The sequence below is a fragment of the Lepidochelys kempii genome, chromosome 1 (genome assembly GCF_965140265.1).
Source record: "Lepidochelys kempii isolate rLepKem1 chromosome 1, rLepKem1.hap2, whole genome shotgun sequence".
In the NCBI taxonomy this organism is placed as follows: domain Eukaryota; kingdom Metazoa; phylum Chordata; order Testudines; family Cheloniidae; genus Lepidochelys; species Lepidochelys kempii.
The window spans coordinates 266,985,671-267,006,925 of record NC_133256.1 but is presented as its reverse complement, the minus strand read 5'-3'; the positions used below and the strand labels follow the sequence as shown (position 1 = coordinate 267,006,925).

Sequence of the window (21,255 nt, the reverse complement as noted above, 5' to 3'; positions counted from 1 at the left end):
CCCATTATATCACTTTTATAGTCATTTTTCAGAGTGGATGCAACCTTAAAGTTTGGAAGAGAAAGGTACTGTAAAATAACTTTTATTTTTAATCGCCTTATTTGTTTTAGAAAATGACATGAATGATTGCTCAAGTCTAATAAATGAAGTAATAATAGAAGCAGAGGCCTTCAGTGACATTGAGACACAGGCTGAAGTGATGGTGCAAGCTGTTATACTTGACCTGCAAGAAAGGCGCCCAGTGACCGGCATTCAGCTTCTTCTGCAGGTTTGAATGAAAACAAAGAACAGTTGTTAATTTTTTTGGTTTTTGCCAAATAAAACTGCTGCCAGGACAAAATAATCCTGAAATAGTTAATACCTCTTAGATAATGTGAATATAAACATACTTTTTCATTCTATTTGTGTCTTTATAAACAAACAATAACATTGGTTAAATTGGTTTATTTTATCTGTGTTTAAATAGGATATAATCAATTTACTCCAAGAAAAGCCATTTATTTCCCCAATGGCTTCTTTAACACTAGTGAAAAGTATGCTTCTGCTGGCTGACATATTGACAACACAAACGGATGAGGACACAGAGCATCACTCTTCTGCAGTCGAACGATTAAATTTGTTAATTCTGGCTCACAAATTTACCATTAAACAGGTGAGGGTATGTTGTGATTTATGTTAGTTTCATGCGATTTGCAAACTCCTCATACTGGTCTCATTTGTGACATACTCTGGAAACGATTTTAGCAACTCATTGGAAAGAAAGGGGGCATATAATCCAATTTCCTTCAGATTATACAATGTACAAAATTATAGTTACCAAATTCCTACAGACTCAACAAGGGTTAGATGCAGATGTAGATAATCTGTACTTTGAATACTATCCTGTGTCATTTTGAAATGGATAAGCACTTAGGCACCCAAATCCCTATGTAGGTACTGAAATAAATGGCCTGATTTTCAAGGATGTTGAGTACCCACAGCTCCCACTGAAGTCAAAGTGTGCTCCACACCTCTGAAAATCTGGACTGAAACCAAACCAGAAATCAAGTATAAAATAGCAATATTTTGTATTTATAGATATTCACAAAAATAAACTGAAATGGTGTAAATAAAGTGATTTTACATACAGTTAAAATTCATCTAAAGGCATAACACCTGTAACATAAGTTTATAGCAATATTCTATTTCCTTCGTTATTTGGAAGTAGACATGCCCTTCTTCATTTTCTGCCCACTCTACTGATACTGGTTCACAAAAGAAGCTTTCAGATTAAACTCTCTCCTTCCTTAAGTGTAGACATGCAGTGGCTTAAACTATTAAATTGTTGTCCCCCAACCTATATGATCAAGAATGAAATGGACCACTCTGTCCTCTTAGAATTCCACCTGTGGAACTTGCTAACCTGAATAGTTTTACAGCCTACATAACTGCAGTTCCTAATTGTATTGACTCCCCCTATGTCAACAGTGCTTGTAGTTTTGGCACATGAATTTATATTATTGTGAGACAGTCTCTCACTGGCTTCAAGATCTTTTCTCCAAGTCTGGCAGTAGCAGCATTCCATCTCCAGAACTAAGGTATCAGAGGTTCTGTTTCTTGATGACTTTCTGGTGTGAGGGAATTTGCTTCTGGAGCCCTTATCCTGTTTCAGAGGCTGAGACTTGTAAACCTGATCATGAGCTCATTAACCTTGTGTCTGTCCCATCTGGGATACAATTTGAAGTACCCAACTTAGAGGAACTTTCTTCTCAATGGAGAGGACACTTGGTGTTAATTCAGCAGTTCAGGAGTATCAAGCCCTTCTTCAGTGCGCTTTCATAAGACATAGTGAAGTCAGTCAGTGGGTCTTTGGATCTATGAGCGCAGACCCTTGTATACATTCAAAGTGCAGAATTGCAACCTGGATATATATAATATGGATCACATGGTTTGTATTGTGTATAATTATCTTTATAAAATACATTTTTACTAGATTTTTACCCTTGGAGAACCAATCGAACAGTGCATAGAAGACCCTGCATTGACAAGTCCTGTGGTTCCTTTGAAAAATAATTACTTGCCAGCTATCAACGTACTGGCAAAAGTCAAAATGAGAATTGGTAAGAAAAATCAAGTACATTGTTGCAGTAATGGGTCTGATGAATAGTTGAAAACTAATATCAGATTAACTGAAATAGTACCAGAGGGGTATGAATTACATCAATTTTTCATTAAGTAATGGTAAAAATGTGAAGAAAATATTTCCTTCTGAAATCTTCAGTAAATGGAAACAGTCATTGCAAATAGCAAAACAACTATACAGACAAGGTACAACTATTACAACAACCATAAACATTTTAAAAATATGATTTTTCATAAATATTATAGTTTTGTATAATGCATGTTACTATATCCCGTATAGTTTGCATTCACATATCCATTTATTTTGCTTTTCTGAGTGTTATGTATACAACTGCCAAGTGCAATGTGTAGTTTTAAATTAATAACTTTCATTCTTTCCAAGCAGAAGTTAACAATACCATGCTGAGTGCCACACACAGCATTTATTCTCTGAGAATTGCCCATATATATTCCAACTCCCTAATGTATGGATCCCCATGGGGAGTCATCTCAGAGAACAGTTGTTATGGTAACTAAACATTTTTTAAAAAAGAATAGGAGATAATCTGGGCCAATATTCCTTCTCTCAATAAAATAAGTTATAATGTTTAATGCTGTGTGTGAGCTGTTAATGAACAAATAAATTCTGCTTCATTTGTCCAGTGTAACTAGCAGTGCATGATATTTTTTGGCACATTACTTGGAAATGTACTGAATATACTCAGAAAAAAGCTTTAAACTCTGTTTGATGTTTAAATTAAATTAAATTAAATCATTACTGGACCTCTGTCAGTAAAAAGCCAAATGTTTAAAAAGTCAGGACATTCATAGCTAAAGTTACACAAACAATATTAATCTTGTCTGCATATTCCCTCCTGCCAATTGTCTTTTGGTGTAGTGCAGTGGTGGGCAACCTGCGGCCCGTGGGCCACACACAGCCCGTAGGTTGCCCACCACTGGTATAGTATCTGAATCATGGTAGATTACAGATATCAGTATTTAGGACAAGGCAGAGTGGTCTCTTTGGTTCACAAAGATGGCTATGATATAGTTAGGCCCCCACCAATTTCACAGTCCATTTTGGTCAATTTCACGGTCATAGGATTTTAAAAATCATACATTTCATGATTTCAGATATTTAAATCTGAAATTTTATGGTGTTGTAACTGAAGGGGTCCTGACTCAAAAGGGGAATGTGGGGGAGTTGCAAGGTTATTATAGGAGGGTTGCATTATTGCCACCCCTACTTCTGCACTGCTACTGATGGCAGTGCTGTCTTCGGAGCTGGATAGCCAGAGAGTGGCAGCTTCTGGCCGAGAGCCCAGCTCTGAAGACAGCACTGCCAGCAGCAGCAGCACAGAAGTAAGAATGGCATGATATGGAATTGCCACCCTTACCTCTGTGCTGCTGCCTGCAGAGTTGGGTGGCTGGAGAGTGGTGGTTGCTGTTCGAGGGCCCAGTTCTGAAGGCAGTGCAGAAGTACGGGTGGCAATACTGTGACCGCCTACAATAACCATGGGGGAGAGCGGGAAATGCAATGTCAGTGTTTCAAATGGTATTTGATGGTTCAGCTGCCCATATGTGATGTGAGACACTATATGCACATTTGACTCTACAGTATGGTATTTACAGTGTGAACTGGAACCAAGATCTTGTAACTTTAATGATGATGTAATCTCAGTAGCTCCGGTTCTTTTCTTTCTCTTCATTAAAGTTGTATTCCCAAAGGTGCTTGTACAAATGTTTAAAATATACAAAAATAAAGAGAAGAGTTCCAGGTACAGTGACTTACCATCCATATAATTCCAGTTCACACAATATAAATCACCCAGCAAAATAATGACCTCATTTGGTCAGTGTTTACCCTTCAGCCTAAACTTTTAGGAAAAGCCTAGGAGAATAGATAAGCTTTGCAGAGTTCCATGGAAAATGTCAAAGAAGCCTCTAGATCTGAAGGGTGCAAAAGGGGCTTTGACATTTGGAGATTCCTGGCAAAGTTGGTTTTGTATAGAATCTGAAGTTCAAGTGCAACTAGGGAATGATTCACTGCCAGTCCTTCCAAATGTCCTCTGCAAGGTCTGGTTCCTGTGACCCATGTGAACCGAGCCATGCAAGATGGTTTCAGAGTAGCAGCCGTGTTAGTCTGTATCCGCAAAAAGAAAAGAAGGACTTGTGGCACCTTAGAGACTAACCAATTTATTTGAGCATAAGCTTTCGTGAGCTACAGCTCCCTTCATCGGATGAAGTGAGCTGTAGCTCATGAAAGCTAATGCTCAAATAAATTGGTTAGTCTCTTAGGTGCCACAAGTCCCTTTTTTTTTTTCCAGGATGGTTTGTTTTGAAAGATCTTAATGATCTCTCAGCTCCACAGGACCTCACTGAAAATATTTGTACCATTTAGATTTTTGGAGTTTAGTACTGTAAAATAATTCTCGTTGCCAGGAAGTTATTTCCTTTTTACAGTATTTGTGTTGTTTGATAAACGATTTACCAAAGCCTGCCTAAAATGTTTTCCTTTCAGCACATGCATTAGCTCAAGAAGTAGCTTGCACATCTAAAAGAGAGAATCCATTACAATGGTTACCTGCTCTCAGTCACTTAGAAACAGCATTGGACCTTTGCAGAACATCTGCAACAAGAGAATTAGATTTGGAAGCAGAAATTCTGTTTCAGAAAGGTAAGCAAAATCCTGGTTGTGTGACATGACTATCTTTCCAACTTATACTTATGCCTGCAGTATGCCTTAGAATGGATACATGCTCCTGACATTTCCCACATTGACAGACTCTCTACTGCAATAATAAAAAATATCTCTACTGCATTTAATTATACTTGAATATATTTAACAAGAGTATAGTATATAATGACATATTTCAGAAATACAAGAGGAGTTTCATAGAATCATTAGGACTGGAAGGGACTTCAAGATGTCTTCTAGTCCAGTCCTCTGCACTAAGGCAGGACTAAATATTATCTAGACAATCTCTGACAGGTGTTTGTCTAACCTGTTCTTAAAAACCTTCAATGATGGAGATTCTACAACCTTTCTGGGCAATTTATTCCAGTGCTTAAGTACCCTGATAGGAAGTTTTTCCTAATGTCCGACCTAAACTTCCTTTGAGGCAAATTAAGCCCATTGGTTCTTGTCCTATCCTCAAAGGTTAACAAGAACCAGGGCTGGATTAAGACCTTTAGAAGCCCTAAACACTGAAAAGATTATGGTGCCCCCCCATATGTAATTAAAATAAAAACAATACTATATCATAAAATAACATTTTATTTTTTGAAATGACACAAAACTTACATGTAGGCTGAAATTAAAATAGCTTTTTTCTAGATTTTCTGATTGCAAAATTCTGGATAAGCTCATCGAAGCTGACTCGACAAAGCATGTCCGCTTCCATACACAATAGGGAAAGTGAATCAAGTCTGTCCTGACACATTGTTGTTCTCTGAGGGGTTTTTATTCTTTTCAGCTGAGAAAAAGAGCATTCTCCAGAGCAGTTAGTAATCATCAATGTTAAAAAAATATGTAGTGCGATCTCTACATTTGGAAATCACATTGTATTCCATCTTTCAATATTGTGTCATGAAGATCAATGTGACTGAATTTCATTTTTCCTATTTCATTAAATTTTGCATGCATATAACAGTGGAACTGCCATACTTCTCCACAGAGATTCATGTTCAAGTCAACAGGGTATGAGTCAACTAGCTTTTGGGAACCTTGTGAATATTGTTCGTCAGATAAGTCCATATCATTCAGAAAAGAAAATCTACTTTGTACACTTCACCTCTCCTCTTCATATGAGTGTCAAGTATATCAATTATAGCGTAGTAAGTAGATACGCAAAATTTGTCTGTAGGATTCAATGCTGTTTCTGTTGCACTGCTATCATTTGCTGTTTTTTTTCCTGATTCACTTGTGGGACTGGGCTTCTCTGTAGTTAGTATCAGGCAAGAAATCTTTTGATATGTCTTCAAATCTTTCGAAATCATTCCTCAAAGTGTGTAAGTGCTAATGATTGACAGAGGTCTGCACGTTTTCAAATCCAATTATTTTTCTTGGAGAGCTTGACTTGTGTGGTAAAAGTGTTGTAAAATTTCATTCCACATGGTCAACACGAATACAAACTCTATTTCTTGCTTCTTCTTTGCAATGTTTTCTGCCTCTCGTATAGTTTCTCCCTTTTGTGATTGGTCTTCAGTTATACTTTCTAATGCACCCATAATCTTTGAGTAGGATTCCAGAATTGTACTTGTTGACACTGCATGTGCCTCCCAGTGAGTATTAGAAAGATTTCAACACATGATTATTGCCCAAATATGTTTTAAGAACTGCCCATCAGTGTGCTAAGGCAGAGAAAAATGTATAAAGTAACTGGACTGTTGAGAAACAACTTACTGCCACCGGACAACAATCAGCACTGCGGCCAACAAGATTGAGAGAGTGTGCAGCACATGGTATGAATATGGCATATTTGTTCTGTTCTAAACATTTCTTCTGGATTCCTTGAGAACGCCCTGACATGTTGGCAGCGTTGTCATAAGATTGACCTCTGCACTTTGAGAAATCCATTTTGCAAACTTGGCACAGATAATGCAGTACTTGATTTGCCATTTCTTCACCAGTGTGGCTTTTCAAATTGAGGAATGTTATAAATGGTTCAACTGGTTTTCCATCTGTGGGAGACACATATCTTAGTACAATACTCAATTGATCAATAAGTGAAAGATCAGGTGTAGAGTCGACAGATAAACAGAAGTACCCAGCAGTACATATTTCATCCACAATAGCTGAATGAACTTTGTCACTCATTAGACCAATGAGTTAATCACATATTGTCTTGGATAAGTATGATGGGTTACCTTTGCCAGCACTCCCATATTTTGAGATATGGCCTGCTAAAATGGGTTAAACTGAGCCACAAGCTCCAACAATCCCAAGAAACTTCCATTCTGCAATGATCCAAATGTGATTTCCTCGCATTATTTCGATCTACGTTAGTAGGACGCCCCCCTGGTTTAGGTGGGGATAAGTAATAAAAAGAGAACAGTAAAACGGGGGAAAAGTGTGTAGTGGAGTGTCAGGAAGTCTAACAAAGTTCTGATTTTTCCCATGATGACTACTTCGATGCTTTTTTTGAAATATCAAATATCAAGCTTTTTTAAAAAAACACTTTTTTTTTTTTGGTGCCCCCTGCTTTGCTGGTGCCCTAAGCATGTGCTTAGTCTGCCTACTGGGTAATCCAGCCCTGACAAGAACAATTTTTCTCCCTCCTCCTTGTAACAACCTTTTATGTACTTGAAAACTGTTATATCCTCCCTCAGTTTTTTCTTCTTCAGAGTAAACAAATCCAGTTTTTTCAATCTTTCCTCATTGGTCATATTTTCTAGACCTTTAATCACTTTTGTTGCTCTCCTCTGGACTTTCTCCAATTTGTCTACATCTTTCTTGAAATGTGGCACCCAGAACTGGACACAATACTTCAGTTGAGGCTTTATCAGTGCAGAGTAAAGCAGAAGAATTACTTCTGGTGTCTTGCTTACAGCACTCCTGCTAATACATCCCAGAATGATGTTTGCTTTTTTTTTTGCAACAGTGTTATACTGTTGACTCATATTTAGCTTGCGATCCACTATGACTCCCAGATCTCTTACCACAGTACTCCTTCCTAAGCAGTCATTTCCCATTTTGTATGTGTGCAATTAATTGTTCCTTCCTAATCGGAGTACTTCTCATTTGTCCTTGTTGAATTTCATCCTATTTACTTCAGACCATTCTCCAGTTTGCCCAGATCATTTTGAATTTTAATCCTATCCTCCAAAGCACTTGCAACCCCTCCCAGCTTGGTGTCATCCGCAAACTTTATAAGCGTACTCTCTATGCCATTGTCTAAATAGTTGATGAAGATATTGAACAGAACCAGACCCAGGACCAATCCCTTTGAGAACCCCACTCAATATGCCCTTCCAGCTTGACTGTGAGCTACTGATAATTACTCTCTAGAAATGGTTTGGCAACGAGTTATGTACCCACCTTATAGTAGCTCCATCTCGGTTGTCTTTCCCTAGTTTGTGTATGAGAAAGTTATGTAAGACAGTATCAAAAGCCTTACTAAAGTCAAGATATATCATACCTACTGCTTCACGTCTATCCGCAAGGCTTGTCAGCCTGTCAAAGAAACCTATTAGGATGGCTTGACACATTTTGTTTTTGGCAGATCCATGCTGATTATTATCACCTTATTATCTTCTAGGTGTTTGCAAATTGATCTCTTTAATTGTTTGCTCCATTATCTTTCCAGTTACTGAAGTTAAGTTGACAGGTCTGTAATTCCCTAGGTTGTCTTAATTCTTTTTATAGATTGGCACTATATTTGCCATTTTGCAGTCCTCTTGAATTTCTCCTATCTTCCATTATTTTTTGAAGATAAACTAGGTAGGTGAACAAATGATTATCAGAGAGTAAGGGGCACAATCAAGAAAGATAAGGATATTGCAGAGACACTAAATGACTTCTTTGCATCAGTCTACAGTAAAGAGAATGAGAGGATTGAGACAAATTTCAAAATGCTATGGAATTAAATAAGAGTCCCGTTAAATTAATTGCAGTAGGGTTCAAAGTCATATATATTGGAAAGAACAATCTGAAATATTGACATGCATTATTGGATTCTAATGACATCTAGGTGTCACTGTGTTTCCAAAGTTGATTATTGTAACTATTTCACATATTTCAATACAGGGTAATACTTCAGTTTGGAATAACTTGTCATACTGATATCATACATTACATTTAAAAGCAAATTGAAGAAAACTGAATATGTGCCCATTACTTGCTTATCAGCAGGAGAAAAAAGGCAACCTGAGTTTCCTGCAGGAAAAAGCAATTTGGGTCTTGCAGAGAAAAGAATAAAATCATGCAAAACTGCTTTGTGTTTCTTTCTTAGGTAAGGTAGAGCGCCAGATTATTGAAGCAGGTAACAATAAGTCACCACAAGCTGCTGAAACCCTGTTGAATGCCATAAAAGTGAGCCAGCGAAATGATCAAAACTTTGGGTAAAGAACTGTGAATATAAGTTTTCATAATACTTTCTCACTTTAGATATGTGCCACTATGTAGTGTTCGGCTTTATTCTGGGACTTTTTGTGATGCTTCTTTTATAAAGGACAGGCTTCTTTCCCTCTTTGTGGAGAGATTGTCTATTCCAAGATAAAAGAAATATTGATATAGTTTCTTATATAATGTAAATGTTGCAGGGGATTAAATATACATTTCCATAAACACTGAAATAACCAACACATAAATATTACGTTAGATAAAAGTTAGAGCTTTCAGTTTTGTTTTGGAACATGTACCCTCTGTTTCAGCTCCAGGAACAAAAAGTGCTAAATTTAAGTTGATCGTTTTATTTCATTTTAAAAAACATGAATTGCAGTCCACGTCCAAAGGATAGAAAACCAGCAACTGTAGCAGGCAGTGCAGCTGGCCACCAAGCAAGAACAGCAGAACTAGTGACCCGGAAGCGAATGTTAGAAGTCAACCAACATCAATATGAGCAGCAACAGGAAGAGCAGAGGAAGAACGGGGATGGCCAGGAGCTTCTCCTGAAATGGCTGCTGGAGGGGTCCAGTGCCAATGTCAGAACTGACTGAGGCTGCATGAACCAACTCAGACCGGCCAAATTGGGCCCGAGTGATGACCTTGAAGACTATTTGATTATGTTAGAGAGAGTAACAATAGCCGTGGAGTGGCTATGAGCATCTAGGGGGAGCTCAGGCCACCTACCAAGGTCTCAGTGAGGTTGCCTGACATCATAGCATAGTAAAAACTATTGTCTTGCACTATCACCGTTGCTCCTGATCTGAACCCTATTATTGCCCAAGGGATCTTCCTTAAGCACCTGGAAACCCAATCCAGAGCTTGGGAGTCCTAAAGAACTTTCCAGACAATGACTTCAACAGCAGCTTGGCCTGAATATGTGGGAAAGGGCAGCTGTATGAGGGATCCCAGGGGGAGTAGGTGAGGAGTAGGTGCCTGTAGCCTGGCAAGCTAAAAGAGTTAGCAGCTAGAAACAACCGAAAGGACAGATGGAGATGGAGAAGGGCAAATGTGCCTTGGAACAGGAACGAGAACAGTGTTCCTTGGTATTAGTTACCAGCAAAAAGCTGGCAATAGACTGGAAGGACCTAGAGGCCTGAATCGATTCAGGCAGTGAGGACCAGGATGAGCAGCTTTGGGATACTGGACATCAAGATTGTTAGTTTCTATTCCTGACTCAGGGAGCAGATTGTGGTCTCATGGTTACATACAGTATAGCCAAATATAGCAATGCCCCTGATTGGGTTCTCTGTGGGGACAAAACTGGGGTCCTCTGCATGTGAAAACATGATCCTCTACCACTTGAGCCAAAGAATCAGAACTCTGAGCACAGAAGCAGTAGTAGAGGCATAAACCTTTATATGTGGCTTCCCTTCTAGAGGGTGACACAGTACCATACTGTGTTAGTGTAGGTTTCATAAGCATCTAATGTGCCATGTTCCTTCTGAAAGAATGTGTGGCGAAGTAGATGAGACATAGTTCTGTATTAGAGACCTGGGTTCTGTTCTGGATTGTACCTGATGTGACCTTGTGCAAGCTCTTAGTTATCTAATCTGTGAAACTGGTGAATGAGAGTTATTCCCCACAATGTAAAATGTTGTCTCAGAATAAGAATTGTGACATGCACAGAAATATTAACAGTTTTGAAGAGCTGGGTCTAGAACTCATGATCTTTGATTTTTGTTGCTTAGTGCAGCTTCCCTTAGTCTACACAGCAGTGTGTTAGTGTCTCTCTCTTGTTTTGTTTCACAAGAATCATGTCCCTGTTGGAACTCAGCACAATAAATCTGTGAATTGGCAACAGTTCAGCATGTGACTGTGCTTGGAAAGAGGACTACATAGTCAGGAGACTGTGTTCCTCATAGGAAGAGTCCAGAGTGGCAGGAGGACCTGGAGAGAGCCAATTAGGAAGCCTGGAAAAATGACCTACAGGGAGCATGAATATTAAAGAATCTCTCCAATCATAGAGTCTCGGCCCATGATTATAAGGATATGTAGGAAATGGCCCAGAGACAAAGTGAAGAGGACACGCTGCTTGAAAGTTTAGGGTCTCAGGCTCAGGTTTGAGTTGAGAGAGGGATTACGTTCCCCGTACCTCAGCTGAGCCTAGTACAGGGCTGAAGGGGCTGTTTTCTTTGTCTGGACACGTTTTGTTTATTCCTGGAAGAGGAAGGATCTTTGTATAGATTTGTCTGGAGAGCTATACCCCAAATCAACCATCCATGAGAGAGAAAAACTGAGGCAGTGGACATGTGACCTAACATTGAAGCAGTAGATTGTGCTTATAGGAACGTGTACAAATTGTGTACATAGAACCAGATCAGTTTGACAAACAGTTTTTTGTTTACCAAGTACTTGTTTGCATATTACACAAAATACATTTTGCATATTCCTAAATAGTTATGCCATTTGTTAGGTTTTCTTGCCTGGTATGGTATGCCTTTCTTACTTGAAGTCTTTATATCAGGACTGGATATTTTTCTAAAATATCTGCTATATCTCAAACTGGAGTTATGGACTGGATGTAGGAATCACTGGAGTTCTACAGCCTGTATTATGCAAAAGTTCAGACTGGATAATCGTAATAGTCCCTTCTGGCCTTAAAATCAGTGCATTTGTGTATTTATTTTTGCAGGCTGATAAGGAAATCCTACCTGGAGATAGCACTGTTATATTTCCATTTGGCTACATATAAGGAAGAGGCTTTGCAAACTGTTAAGATAGAGGCATCCAAAACAAAGGTACGTACTCCTTTTTTTAGATCGTAACCTCTTCAGAGCATGGACCATGTCGTCTTTTAGCACGTTGTGGACATTACCACAATATATATTACAAATAAATAATACTAACTCAAAGTAGAGCGGTAGGATTCTAATTTAGTTAATTTGGTTTATGGTATTTTTGCAATGTTAATGTTGTATGTAAAAATGGTTTCAAATAAACAGGAAAACACTGAGGTCAGAAGAACAACCCCAAAATTGTGGCTTAGTTTCAGATTCTGTACTAATGAATTTGTGGTTCTCAAACAAAGTATCATTATAAAGTGATCTTCAAACATTTTTCAGACTGCTGTTACTCAGTATATTGTTTGTATACTGTTTTACAACTGGAGATGAGGGGCAACATTGCAGACACAAAAGACTAGTGTACAGCAAGGTACAGTCACAAGCACTACACCATCAGGGAATACAGGTCAAGTAGATAAGGAAAAAAGAGGTAGTAGAAAGGTCACTTAAAACTCAAGACAATGTTTACTGACAAAAAATGGAAAAAGCTGTATACTAGAACTCTGTAAAAGCGCGGGATCATGATGTGCCTTCAAAAATATAGGGGAGACCCATTTATATAGTTTGGGTGGTTTTTAAAATACATCTGACTTTTCACAAATGTTACTGATTTCTGTAACTTAATTACCATGACTCCTCCAGGACCTCCTCCCCACCAACTATGTATTTCCATGGCAAACCTACCAACCTAATTATGAACTGTTGCTAAATTTTAGACTACTCCCAAAGAAAACTTGGCTTCTATCGAGAGAATCTCCCATGTAACTGAAGTGTACAGAGCACAGGCCTGGATTGCAATCAGAGCAGCTACACAGGTTGGTGTGATATTGATCCCATTTTTGGGTATGGCTACACAGCAAAATAATAATAATAATCCTGTGGCAGTGAGTCTCAGACCCTGGGTCAGTTGACCAGGGCTCTGTGATAAATGAAGGGGGGGGCACTCCCTTTTATGGACAGCCAGCCAGCCAGTAGCTATAAAATCCCTTAGTAGCTGTTCTCAAATTGCTCTACCTGTAAAGGGTTAAAAAGTCTCACTGCTATGCATAGGTAAAAGGAAGTGAGTGGGCACCTGGCCAAAAGAGCCAGTGGGAAGGCTAGAACTTTTTAAAATTGAAACAAGACTCCCCTTTTGTCTGTCCGTGGTGGTTCTCCTGGAGAGAATGGACAGAGAAGCTATGCTGTAAGAAGCTTGGGCCAGGTATGAAAAATCCTCAGTATCATACCTAGAAACTACTCATTTGAAACCCCAGATATGTAAGTAGAGCAGGAAATGTTTAGGAAGACGCAATTAGGTTTATCCCTTTTATTTCTTTATGGCTTGCGGATTCCTCTGTGCTAACCCCAGGTGCTTTTTGTTTTGCTTGTAACCTTTAAACTGAACCTCAAGAAAGCTATTCTTGATACTTAATCCTTGTAGTTTTTTTTAATCTAGCAAATGCCTAAATTCCCAGATGTGTTTTCTTTCTTTTTTTTATTAATAAAATTTACCTTTTTTAAGAACAGAATTGGATTTTTGTGTCTTAAGAGGTTTCTGCACATGTTGTTTAACTAGCTGGTGGCAATAGCTGATTTCTTTTTTTTTTTCTTTCTCAGCTCTTGTGTGTGTGTGTGTGTGTGTGTGTGTGTGTGTAGAGGGCTTGAGGGTTCCCCACAGGAAGGAATTTCCATGTGCGCCTTCCTGGGTTCTCAAAGGGGTTCTTGCACTTGGGTGGTGGCAGCATCTACCCATCCAAGGTCAGAGAGAAGCTGTAACCTTGAGAGTTCAATACAAGCCTGGAGTGGCCAGTATTAATTTTTAGAATCCTTGGAGGGCCCCACCTTCTGCACTGGAAGTGCCAGAGTAGGAAATTAGCCTTGACAGGATTGCATTGCTGGACTAAAAATAACAGCGTAGGTGTTCGGGCTCGGACTAGAGCCTGGGCTCTGAGGCCCTCCCCCGTTGCCAGGTTTCAAAGCTCCAGCCTGAGCCCAAACATCTACATTGCTATAGCCTCACAGCTCAAATCCCATGAGCCCAAGTCAGTTGACATGAGCTCTGAGACTCGCTGCCTCAGGGCTTTTTTTGCTGTGTAAACATACCCTGTATTTCACTCCTACCAGCTGTGAAGACAACACAACATAGGAGAGACAAGAATTAAAATTCATTGGGACTTCTGCCAGGCATGTTATTTGGAATACTTAAAATTAATGCTGTATGAGCAATGCTTTTCATCTCTCCTGGCCATGTCTGACACAGGTTGCTTTTACTTTGATTCAATGCAAATCTAGGAATTAAGTGCCTTATATGTATGCATACACATTTGACATGTGGGCAGACATCAGTGGCATCCAGGTGAGGATGTCTGATTTGAAATCACTTGTGTAATAATTAAGTTGTCAACAGTAATGACCTATTTAAGTGAGATATGTACTCCATTCAGAGAGAAATGGAAGATTTCCCCAGTCACCTCTGGTGCTGGGTGCTTAATTTTTTGTAGTCTGTTTTCTAGTGTGTGTGTTCGTGTGTATGTATATATATGTGTGTGTATGTATATATATAATATAACAATGACCTGATTCTGACTAAATTAAATGTTAATTTTAGGTCAGTGAAGCTATGCTTGCTTCTCAGCTATTAATTGGAAAGAAGAGTGTTAAAGGCCACGAAGTGAAAGCCGCAACACAACAGAACATCCCAGAATTTGCTTCTATGGACCTTCTTGCTTCATACAAAGATTTTTTGTCTGGTATTACTTTATATCTTACAACTGTAGAGCGTTTAATAATCCATGGAAAATATCCATCACATGTAATATTATAGTGAATTTAATATGTAAACTCAGATCATCTGGTTTACCTTGGTATTAGGTTCAATCACTTGTTTTTTTGGTAGTAAAGAAACATGAAAGCTTTCTTATTAGTTTTTCATACTTGCAATACATTTTATTTGTAATACGTGTAAAGTAAAGACAAAATCCTTCCTTGCCATTCAAAGAAGTACAAGACTTAAAGATGAGGGAACATCTGCCACTGCCCAGTACACCCTTACAGGAGCAGGGCAAATTACACTCCTAATGGTTTTAGTGCCAGCTAACTCACCTGCCAGCACTTCATATCACCAAGGGAGATTGGCCAACTGAGTTAGGGGCGTTACTGTGTACCTAACTCCCTGTGAGCATACTGGGGTTGGCAAGTAAATCAGTGTGTGTGGTGGGAGGGATGGACACACTGCTAAACTGTTACTTTTTAAGACAGGTTTCAGAGTAACAGCCGTGTTAGTCTGTATTCGCAAAAAGAAAAGGAGTACTTGTGCCACCTTAGAGACTAACCAATTTATTTGAGCATGAGCTTTCGTGAGCTACAGCTCACTTCATCAGATGTATGCCGTGGAAACTGCAGCAGACTTTATATATACACAGAGAATATGAAAAAATACCTCCTTGCCTACAGACAGCCCCGCAACCTGAAGCAAATACTCACCAACAACCACATACCACACAACAGAACCACTAACCCAGGAACCTATCCTTGCAACAAAGCCCGTTGCCAATTGTGCCCACATATCTATTCAGGGGACACCATCACAGGGCCTAATAACATCAGCCACACTATCAGAGGCTCGTTCACCTGCACATCCACCAATGTGATATGTGCCAGCAATGCCCCTCTGCCATGTACATTGGTCAAACTGGACAGTCTCTACGTAAAAGAATAAATGGACACAAATCAGATGTCAAGAATTATAACATTCATAAACCAGTCGGAGAACACTTCAATCTCTCTGGTCACGCAATCACAGACATGAAGGTCACTATCTTAAAAGAAGAAAACTTCAAATCCAGACTCCAGCGAGAAACTGCTGAATTGGAATTCATTTGCAAATTGGATACTATTAATTTAGGCTTAAATAGAGACTGGGAGTGGCTAAGTCATTATGCAAGGTAGCCTATTTCCTCTTGTTTTTTTCCTACCCCCCCCCCAGATGTTCTGGTTTAACTTGGATTTAAACTTGGAGAGTGGTCAGTTTGGATGAGCTATTACCAGCAGGAGAGAGAGTTTGTGTGTGTATGGGGGTGGGGGGATGTGAGAGAACCTGGATTTGTGCTGGAAATGGCCCACCTTAATTATGCACATTGTAGGGAGAATGGTCACTTTGGATGAGCTATTACCAGCAGGATACTGAGTTTGTGTGTGTGGTTTTTGGGAGGGGGGTGAGGGGGTGAGAGAACCTGGATTTGTGCAGGAAATGGCCCAACTTTATTATCATGCACATTGTGTAAAGAGTTGTCACTTTGGATGGGCTATCACCAGCAGGAGAGTGAATTTGTGTGGGGGGGTGGAGGGTGAGAAAACCTGGATTTGTGCTGGAAATGGCCCACCTGATGATCACTTTAGATAAGCTATTACCAGCTGGACAATGGGGTATTTTTTCATATTCTCTGTGTATATATAAAGTCTGCTGCAGTTTCCACGGCATACATCTGATGAAGTGAGCTGTAGCTCACGAAAGCTCATGCTCAAATAAATTGGTTAGTCTCTAAGGTGCCACAAGTACTCCTTTTCTTTTTAAGACAGCTGTGCATGCTGAATCAGGATTATCTGAGCCAACCTGCCCTATGCCCAGAGGGATGGCTCCTGACCCTCTGGTCAGCTACCATTGCTTCTTTTCACATGGTGAGTTAGGACAGATTTTTTCTCTAAAGGTTAGTTTTACCTTGGAATGTCTGAATTTGGAATAAAAAAAGAAATATTACCATTAGTCAGTAAGGTTCTGTTTGATTTGTTTTTCAAAGGAATTCTGAAATTAAGCAGTTATAAAACACTTATTAGGGCTGCAGATTAGTCATGGCATTTTTTATCAAAAATCCTGGAGCACTCATGGTCAATTCAGTAAAAGTCATGGGTCATTACATTTATTGTGACTGCTCCCTGATTATTTTTTATTTAAAAAAAAAAACAACTTCCTCCTTGCCTCACACTCACCCTGGGTAGTGGCAGCTCCTGCAGTGCCTGTCCTGCAGGACTCTGCCTGGTGCCCCATGCTCACCCTGCAGCAGAGACTCCTGCAGCTGCTGTCCCACGGGGTTGGGCCCAGTGTCCCACTCCAGCTGCTGTGACCTAGCACGCAGGGTTGCATTACTGCTCAGGTTTGACCACCCCACATCTCCCCCATTATGATGGAGGGGCATGTGAGCCAAACCTCAGAGGTGCTGTGACCCCACATGCTAGGTCATAATGCCACTCAATGAAGTTTTACCCACCTATCCTCCCGCCATGATGCGGGGATAGTGGGGCCAAATCTGAGCAACGCTCTGCCTGGTGAATGCAGAGCAGGCTCACTTTCCAGCCTCTTCATATCTCCTCACTGGGCTAAGGTAGGTTCACTCTCCAGCTCCTACCTCCCCACTGCTCCCTGGCCCTCTGCTATGCATTGGGCCAGTGACCCAGGCTTTGGGAAAGTCACACAGACAGGGAGAAAAGTCACAGGCAGACAGAAAAATCACAGTGACAAACCTGCAGCCCTAATGATCTATTCCAGTTATTATACTCTATTACTCAACCACTATCCAACACTATCTTTCCAGTCCAGTAAATAAAAAAATTATATTCAGTAGATTTTATGTAAGACCTAGCCAAAAATAATGTTTTCTGATCTTGCATTGGTTGATTCATAACAAACCCTGTTCCTAGAGCTGCACAGAGATCAGTCTCATAGTAAAAATAAACAAAAAAGATTCCCTTAAAAATCAAGCTCCATTTGAGGAACAAAGTAAAAAATTATCCATGTTTGCTGAATGATAAAATATACAATTAGAAAAGGGAGATTTTTACCTCCAACCTCTAAAATTATTCTGCAAACAATGGAGCTCATTAAAAATGATGAAATGGCAATTTTTGTTTAAGAAATAATTTCAGTGAAATAAAGTGTTGCTGTGGAACAATGATTTTGAAATGCTATGTAAATACCAAGGCAAAACAGAGATGTATATATTTTTTTGAAACAGAAAACCTTGATGCTGTGATAACATTCTGTTCTAATGACTTAATTTCAGTTATTCCAAATGACTACTGGAGATGGAATTATTTTGTCTGATACATGATGGTGAAGTGGAGCAATGACTGCTTACTATACCATTGTTAAATAGATGTGTTGTGATTGGTTTATAAAAATAGATGGGTCGTGTGCTATAGCCTTCCATTAATTTAATTGTCTGGCACAAGTTCCATCGGCTGACAATTGCTTATCATTTTTTCTTTAGCAAATGTTGCAGGTGTTTGTCCTGGTTGTTTTGAGAGGGAATACAAAAGAGAATGGAGGATGTAGAAAGGAAGTAATAAGCCATAATAAGAAAAGGAGAATTGAAATGAAAATGAGCAACACAGCATGTAAAATATTAGATTTAGAGGCACTAATGAGGAAAATTGTTAAATTTTCATTTATATACAGTGTGGGCATTTTAAGTACATTCTGTTTTTACAATTAACAATGAAATGATCTTTAACAATGAAAATGGGAATAATGGAGGCATTACTTATTTTTCTATATGCACACATAATTAGCATAAACTGTTGTTTGGGAGATTGCCACTGGGAATTAATACCAAAGGTTTTTTTGAATGGTTGTAAGAGACAGACAAGAATGTAGAGGAAGATTTTGTAGTCTTTGAAAACAGCAAGGAATTGGAAAAGAGACTAAATCAGGCATAGTTCAGATAGTGCTGCCAGGCCTGCAGATGCAAAGATTCCCTGTGTTCTGTGCTGAAATAGAAGTGTAATACTTACTACTCCATGTCTACTGTTGCATTGTGAGGATTACATTCTCTTTTGTGCTGAGAGCTTTGTGCTAATAATAACTTCTTTAAAGATAGATCTGTGCATGATTCTCACTTCTGGGTCTTAGTTACTTAGCTCAAGACTGGCAAAACTGATGAAACTTCCCTAGCTCTTAGGGTTTTTCTTACCCTGGAGGGCAGCAGTAGCAGGGTAGAGTGTTAGCCTCACTGATCATTTTGCTCACTCCCTGCTGAGTATAGATGCTGCCCTCTGAAATTTACAGTCAGTTATTCCTTTTTGAAGTTGGCAAAGGAGTTTCATGCAGGAGACTGCCAGCCATCAGTCCTCAGGGTTGAAATAACAAAAAAGGAGCTTGGTCTTGCAAGTATTGTGGGAGCAGGATGCCCAGCCGATTTCATAGAGTTCAGTATTCAGAGCACTTGCAAAATCAGGAGCAAGTTCTACAAGGAGGGTCAGAGACCCATACATTGTATAAATAATCTGGCCTTTAAATGGTTTCATTAAAAGAAAGAAATAAGATTAGCCAATGTGCTTTTTGAGTTTGTCATGGATTAAGTAAAACAAGTGGCTAAACAAAAGATAGAAAATTAGAAATAACTGGAACAGAGTGATTTTTGTTATAACGTCTTATTAGGTTGGGTTTAGACCCTACTGCACAGTGCAAATGAAAAGTCAAAGTCTGATCCAGCATGGATTCACCAAGGGAAGGTCATGCCTGACTAATCTAATCGCCTTTTATGATGAGATTACTGGTTCTGTGGATGAAGGGAAAGCAGTGGATGTATTGTTTCTTGACTTTAGCAAAGCTTTTGACACGGTCTCCCACAGTATTCTTGTCAGCAAGTTAAGGAAGTATGGGCTGGATGAATGCACTATAAGGTGGGTAGAAAGCTGGCTAGATTGTCGGGCTCAACGGGTAGTGATCAATGGCTCCATGTCTAGTTGGCAGCCGGTGTCAAGTGGAGTGCCCCAAGGGTCGGTCCTGGGGCCGGTTTTGTTCAATATCTTCATAAATGATCTGGAGGATGGTGTGGATTGCACTCTCAGCAAATTTGCGGATGATACTAAACTGGGAGGAGTGGTAGATACGCTGGAGGGGAGGGATAGGATACAGAAGGACCTAGACAAATTGGAGGATTGGGCCAAAAGAAATCTGATGAGGTTCAATAAGGATAAGTGCAGGGTCCTGCACTTAGGACAGAAGAACCCAATGCACAGCTACAGACTAGGGACCGAATGGCTAGGCAGCAGTTCTGCGGAAAAGGACCTAGGGGTGACAGTGGACGAGAAGCTGGATATGAGCCAGCAGTGTGCCCTTGTTGCCAAGAAGGCCAATGGCATTTTGGGATGTATAAGTAGGGGCATAGCGAGCAGATCGAGGGACGTGATCGTTCCCCTCTATTCGACATTGGTGAGGCCTCATCTGGAGTACTGTGTCCAGTTTTGGGCCCCACACTACAAGAAGGATGTGGATAAATTGGAGAGAGTCCAGCGAAGGGCAACAAAAATGGTTAGGGGTCTAGAACACATGACTTATGAGGAGAGGCTGAGGGAGCTGGGATTGTTTAGCCTGCAGAAGAGAAGAATGAGGGGGGATTTGATAGCTGCTTTCAACTACCTGAAAGGGGGTTCCAAAGAGGATGGTTCTAGACTGTTCTCAATGGTAGCAGATGACAGAACGAGGAGTAATGGTCTCAAGTTGCAGTGGGGGAGGTTTAGATTGGATATTAGGAAAAACTTTTTCACTAAGAGGGTGGTGAAACACTGGAATGCATTACCTAGGGAGGTGGTGGAATCTCCTTCCTTAGAGGTTTTTAAGGTCAGGCTTGACAAAGCCCTGGCTGGGATGATTTAACTGGGAATTGGTCCTGCTTCAAGCAGGGGGTTGGACTAGATGACCTTCTGGGGTCCCTTCCAACCCTGATATTCTATGATTCTATGATCCTGCAGTGGATTGCACATGTGGACTGCTGTGCCCAGATTGAACCCTATTGACATCAGTAGTGTTCTACACCCACATAGCAGTCTGCCTGTGCACTACCAATGGGAAGATTGGACCCACTGAAGGCAATAAGCCAAAATATGGAAATGTGGAATGGCCTAATATGACATAATGGAAGAATCACATGGAAAACTATATGCACTCTGGTGCTAGTTCACATCTGTTAGACACAGCCCAGAGTAAGAAAAGTCACACTGCCTCAAGGGGGCCAAGGGAGAGTCATTGCTTTCAGGAGCTTTCTAGCTCAAGGAGAGGTCCCCCCCCTTTATTGGGTACAGCCTGCTCCCCAGGCTGGTGCAGAAAGGGGTGGGAGTATGTTCCTCCTCCTTCCCAAACAGTTTGTGTCCACAGTCTCCATGTCCTCAGGGGACTGTGCTCCCCTGAGCACAGGAACTGCAGTTTTGCCTGGCCTTCATGTGGGCCATGCAAAGAGGTTGAAGGTGCCGTGTGCCTCTCCTCCTGCCCCCCACCCACACCCCAGCTTC

General features: G+C 40.1%; 1 protein-coding gene and 1 long non-coding RNA gene across 2 annotated transcripts in view; one reads left to right on the top strand and one right to left on the bottom strand.

The window, feature by feature from the left end:
* CFAP54 (cilia and flagella associated protein 54) overlaps positions 1-21,255 on the top strand; it is a 207,597-nt gene that overhangs the window by 158,022 nt on the left and 28,320 nt on the right. The window contains exons 55-62 of the mRNA XM_073327473.1: positions 111-268; positions 467-652; positions 1,973-2,099; positions 4,622-4,777; positions 9,054-9,162; positions 11,841-11,946; positions 12,708-12,806; positions 14,579-14,720. Of these exons, the coding sequence (XP_073183574.1) occupies positions 111-268; positions 467-652; positions 1,973-2,099; positions 4,622-4,777; positions 9,054-9,162; positions 11,841-11,946; positions 12,708-12,806; positions 14,579-14,720 (1,083 nt within the window). The remainder of the gene's footprint in view (positions 1-110; positions 269-466; positions 653-1,972; positions 2,100-4,621; positions 4,778-9,053; positions 9,163-11,840; positions 11,947-12,707; positions 12,807-14,578; positions 14,721-21,255) is intronic.
* Positions 5,503-21,255, bottom strand: part of LOC140905004 (uncharacterized) — a 29,456-nt gene continuing 13,703 nt past the window's right edge. Inside the window, exon 4 of the long non-coding RNA XR_012156707.1 lies at positions 5,503-6,783. This is a non-coding gene — a long non-coding RNA (uncharacterized lncRNA). The remainder of the gene's footprint in view (positions 6,784-21,255) is intronic.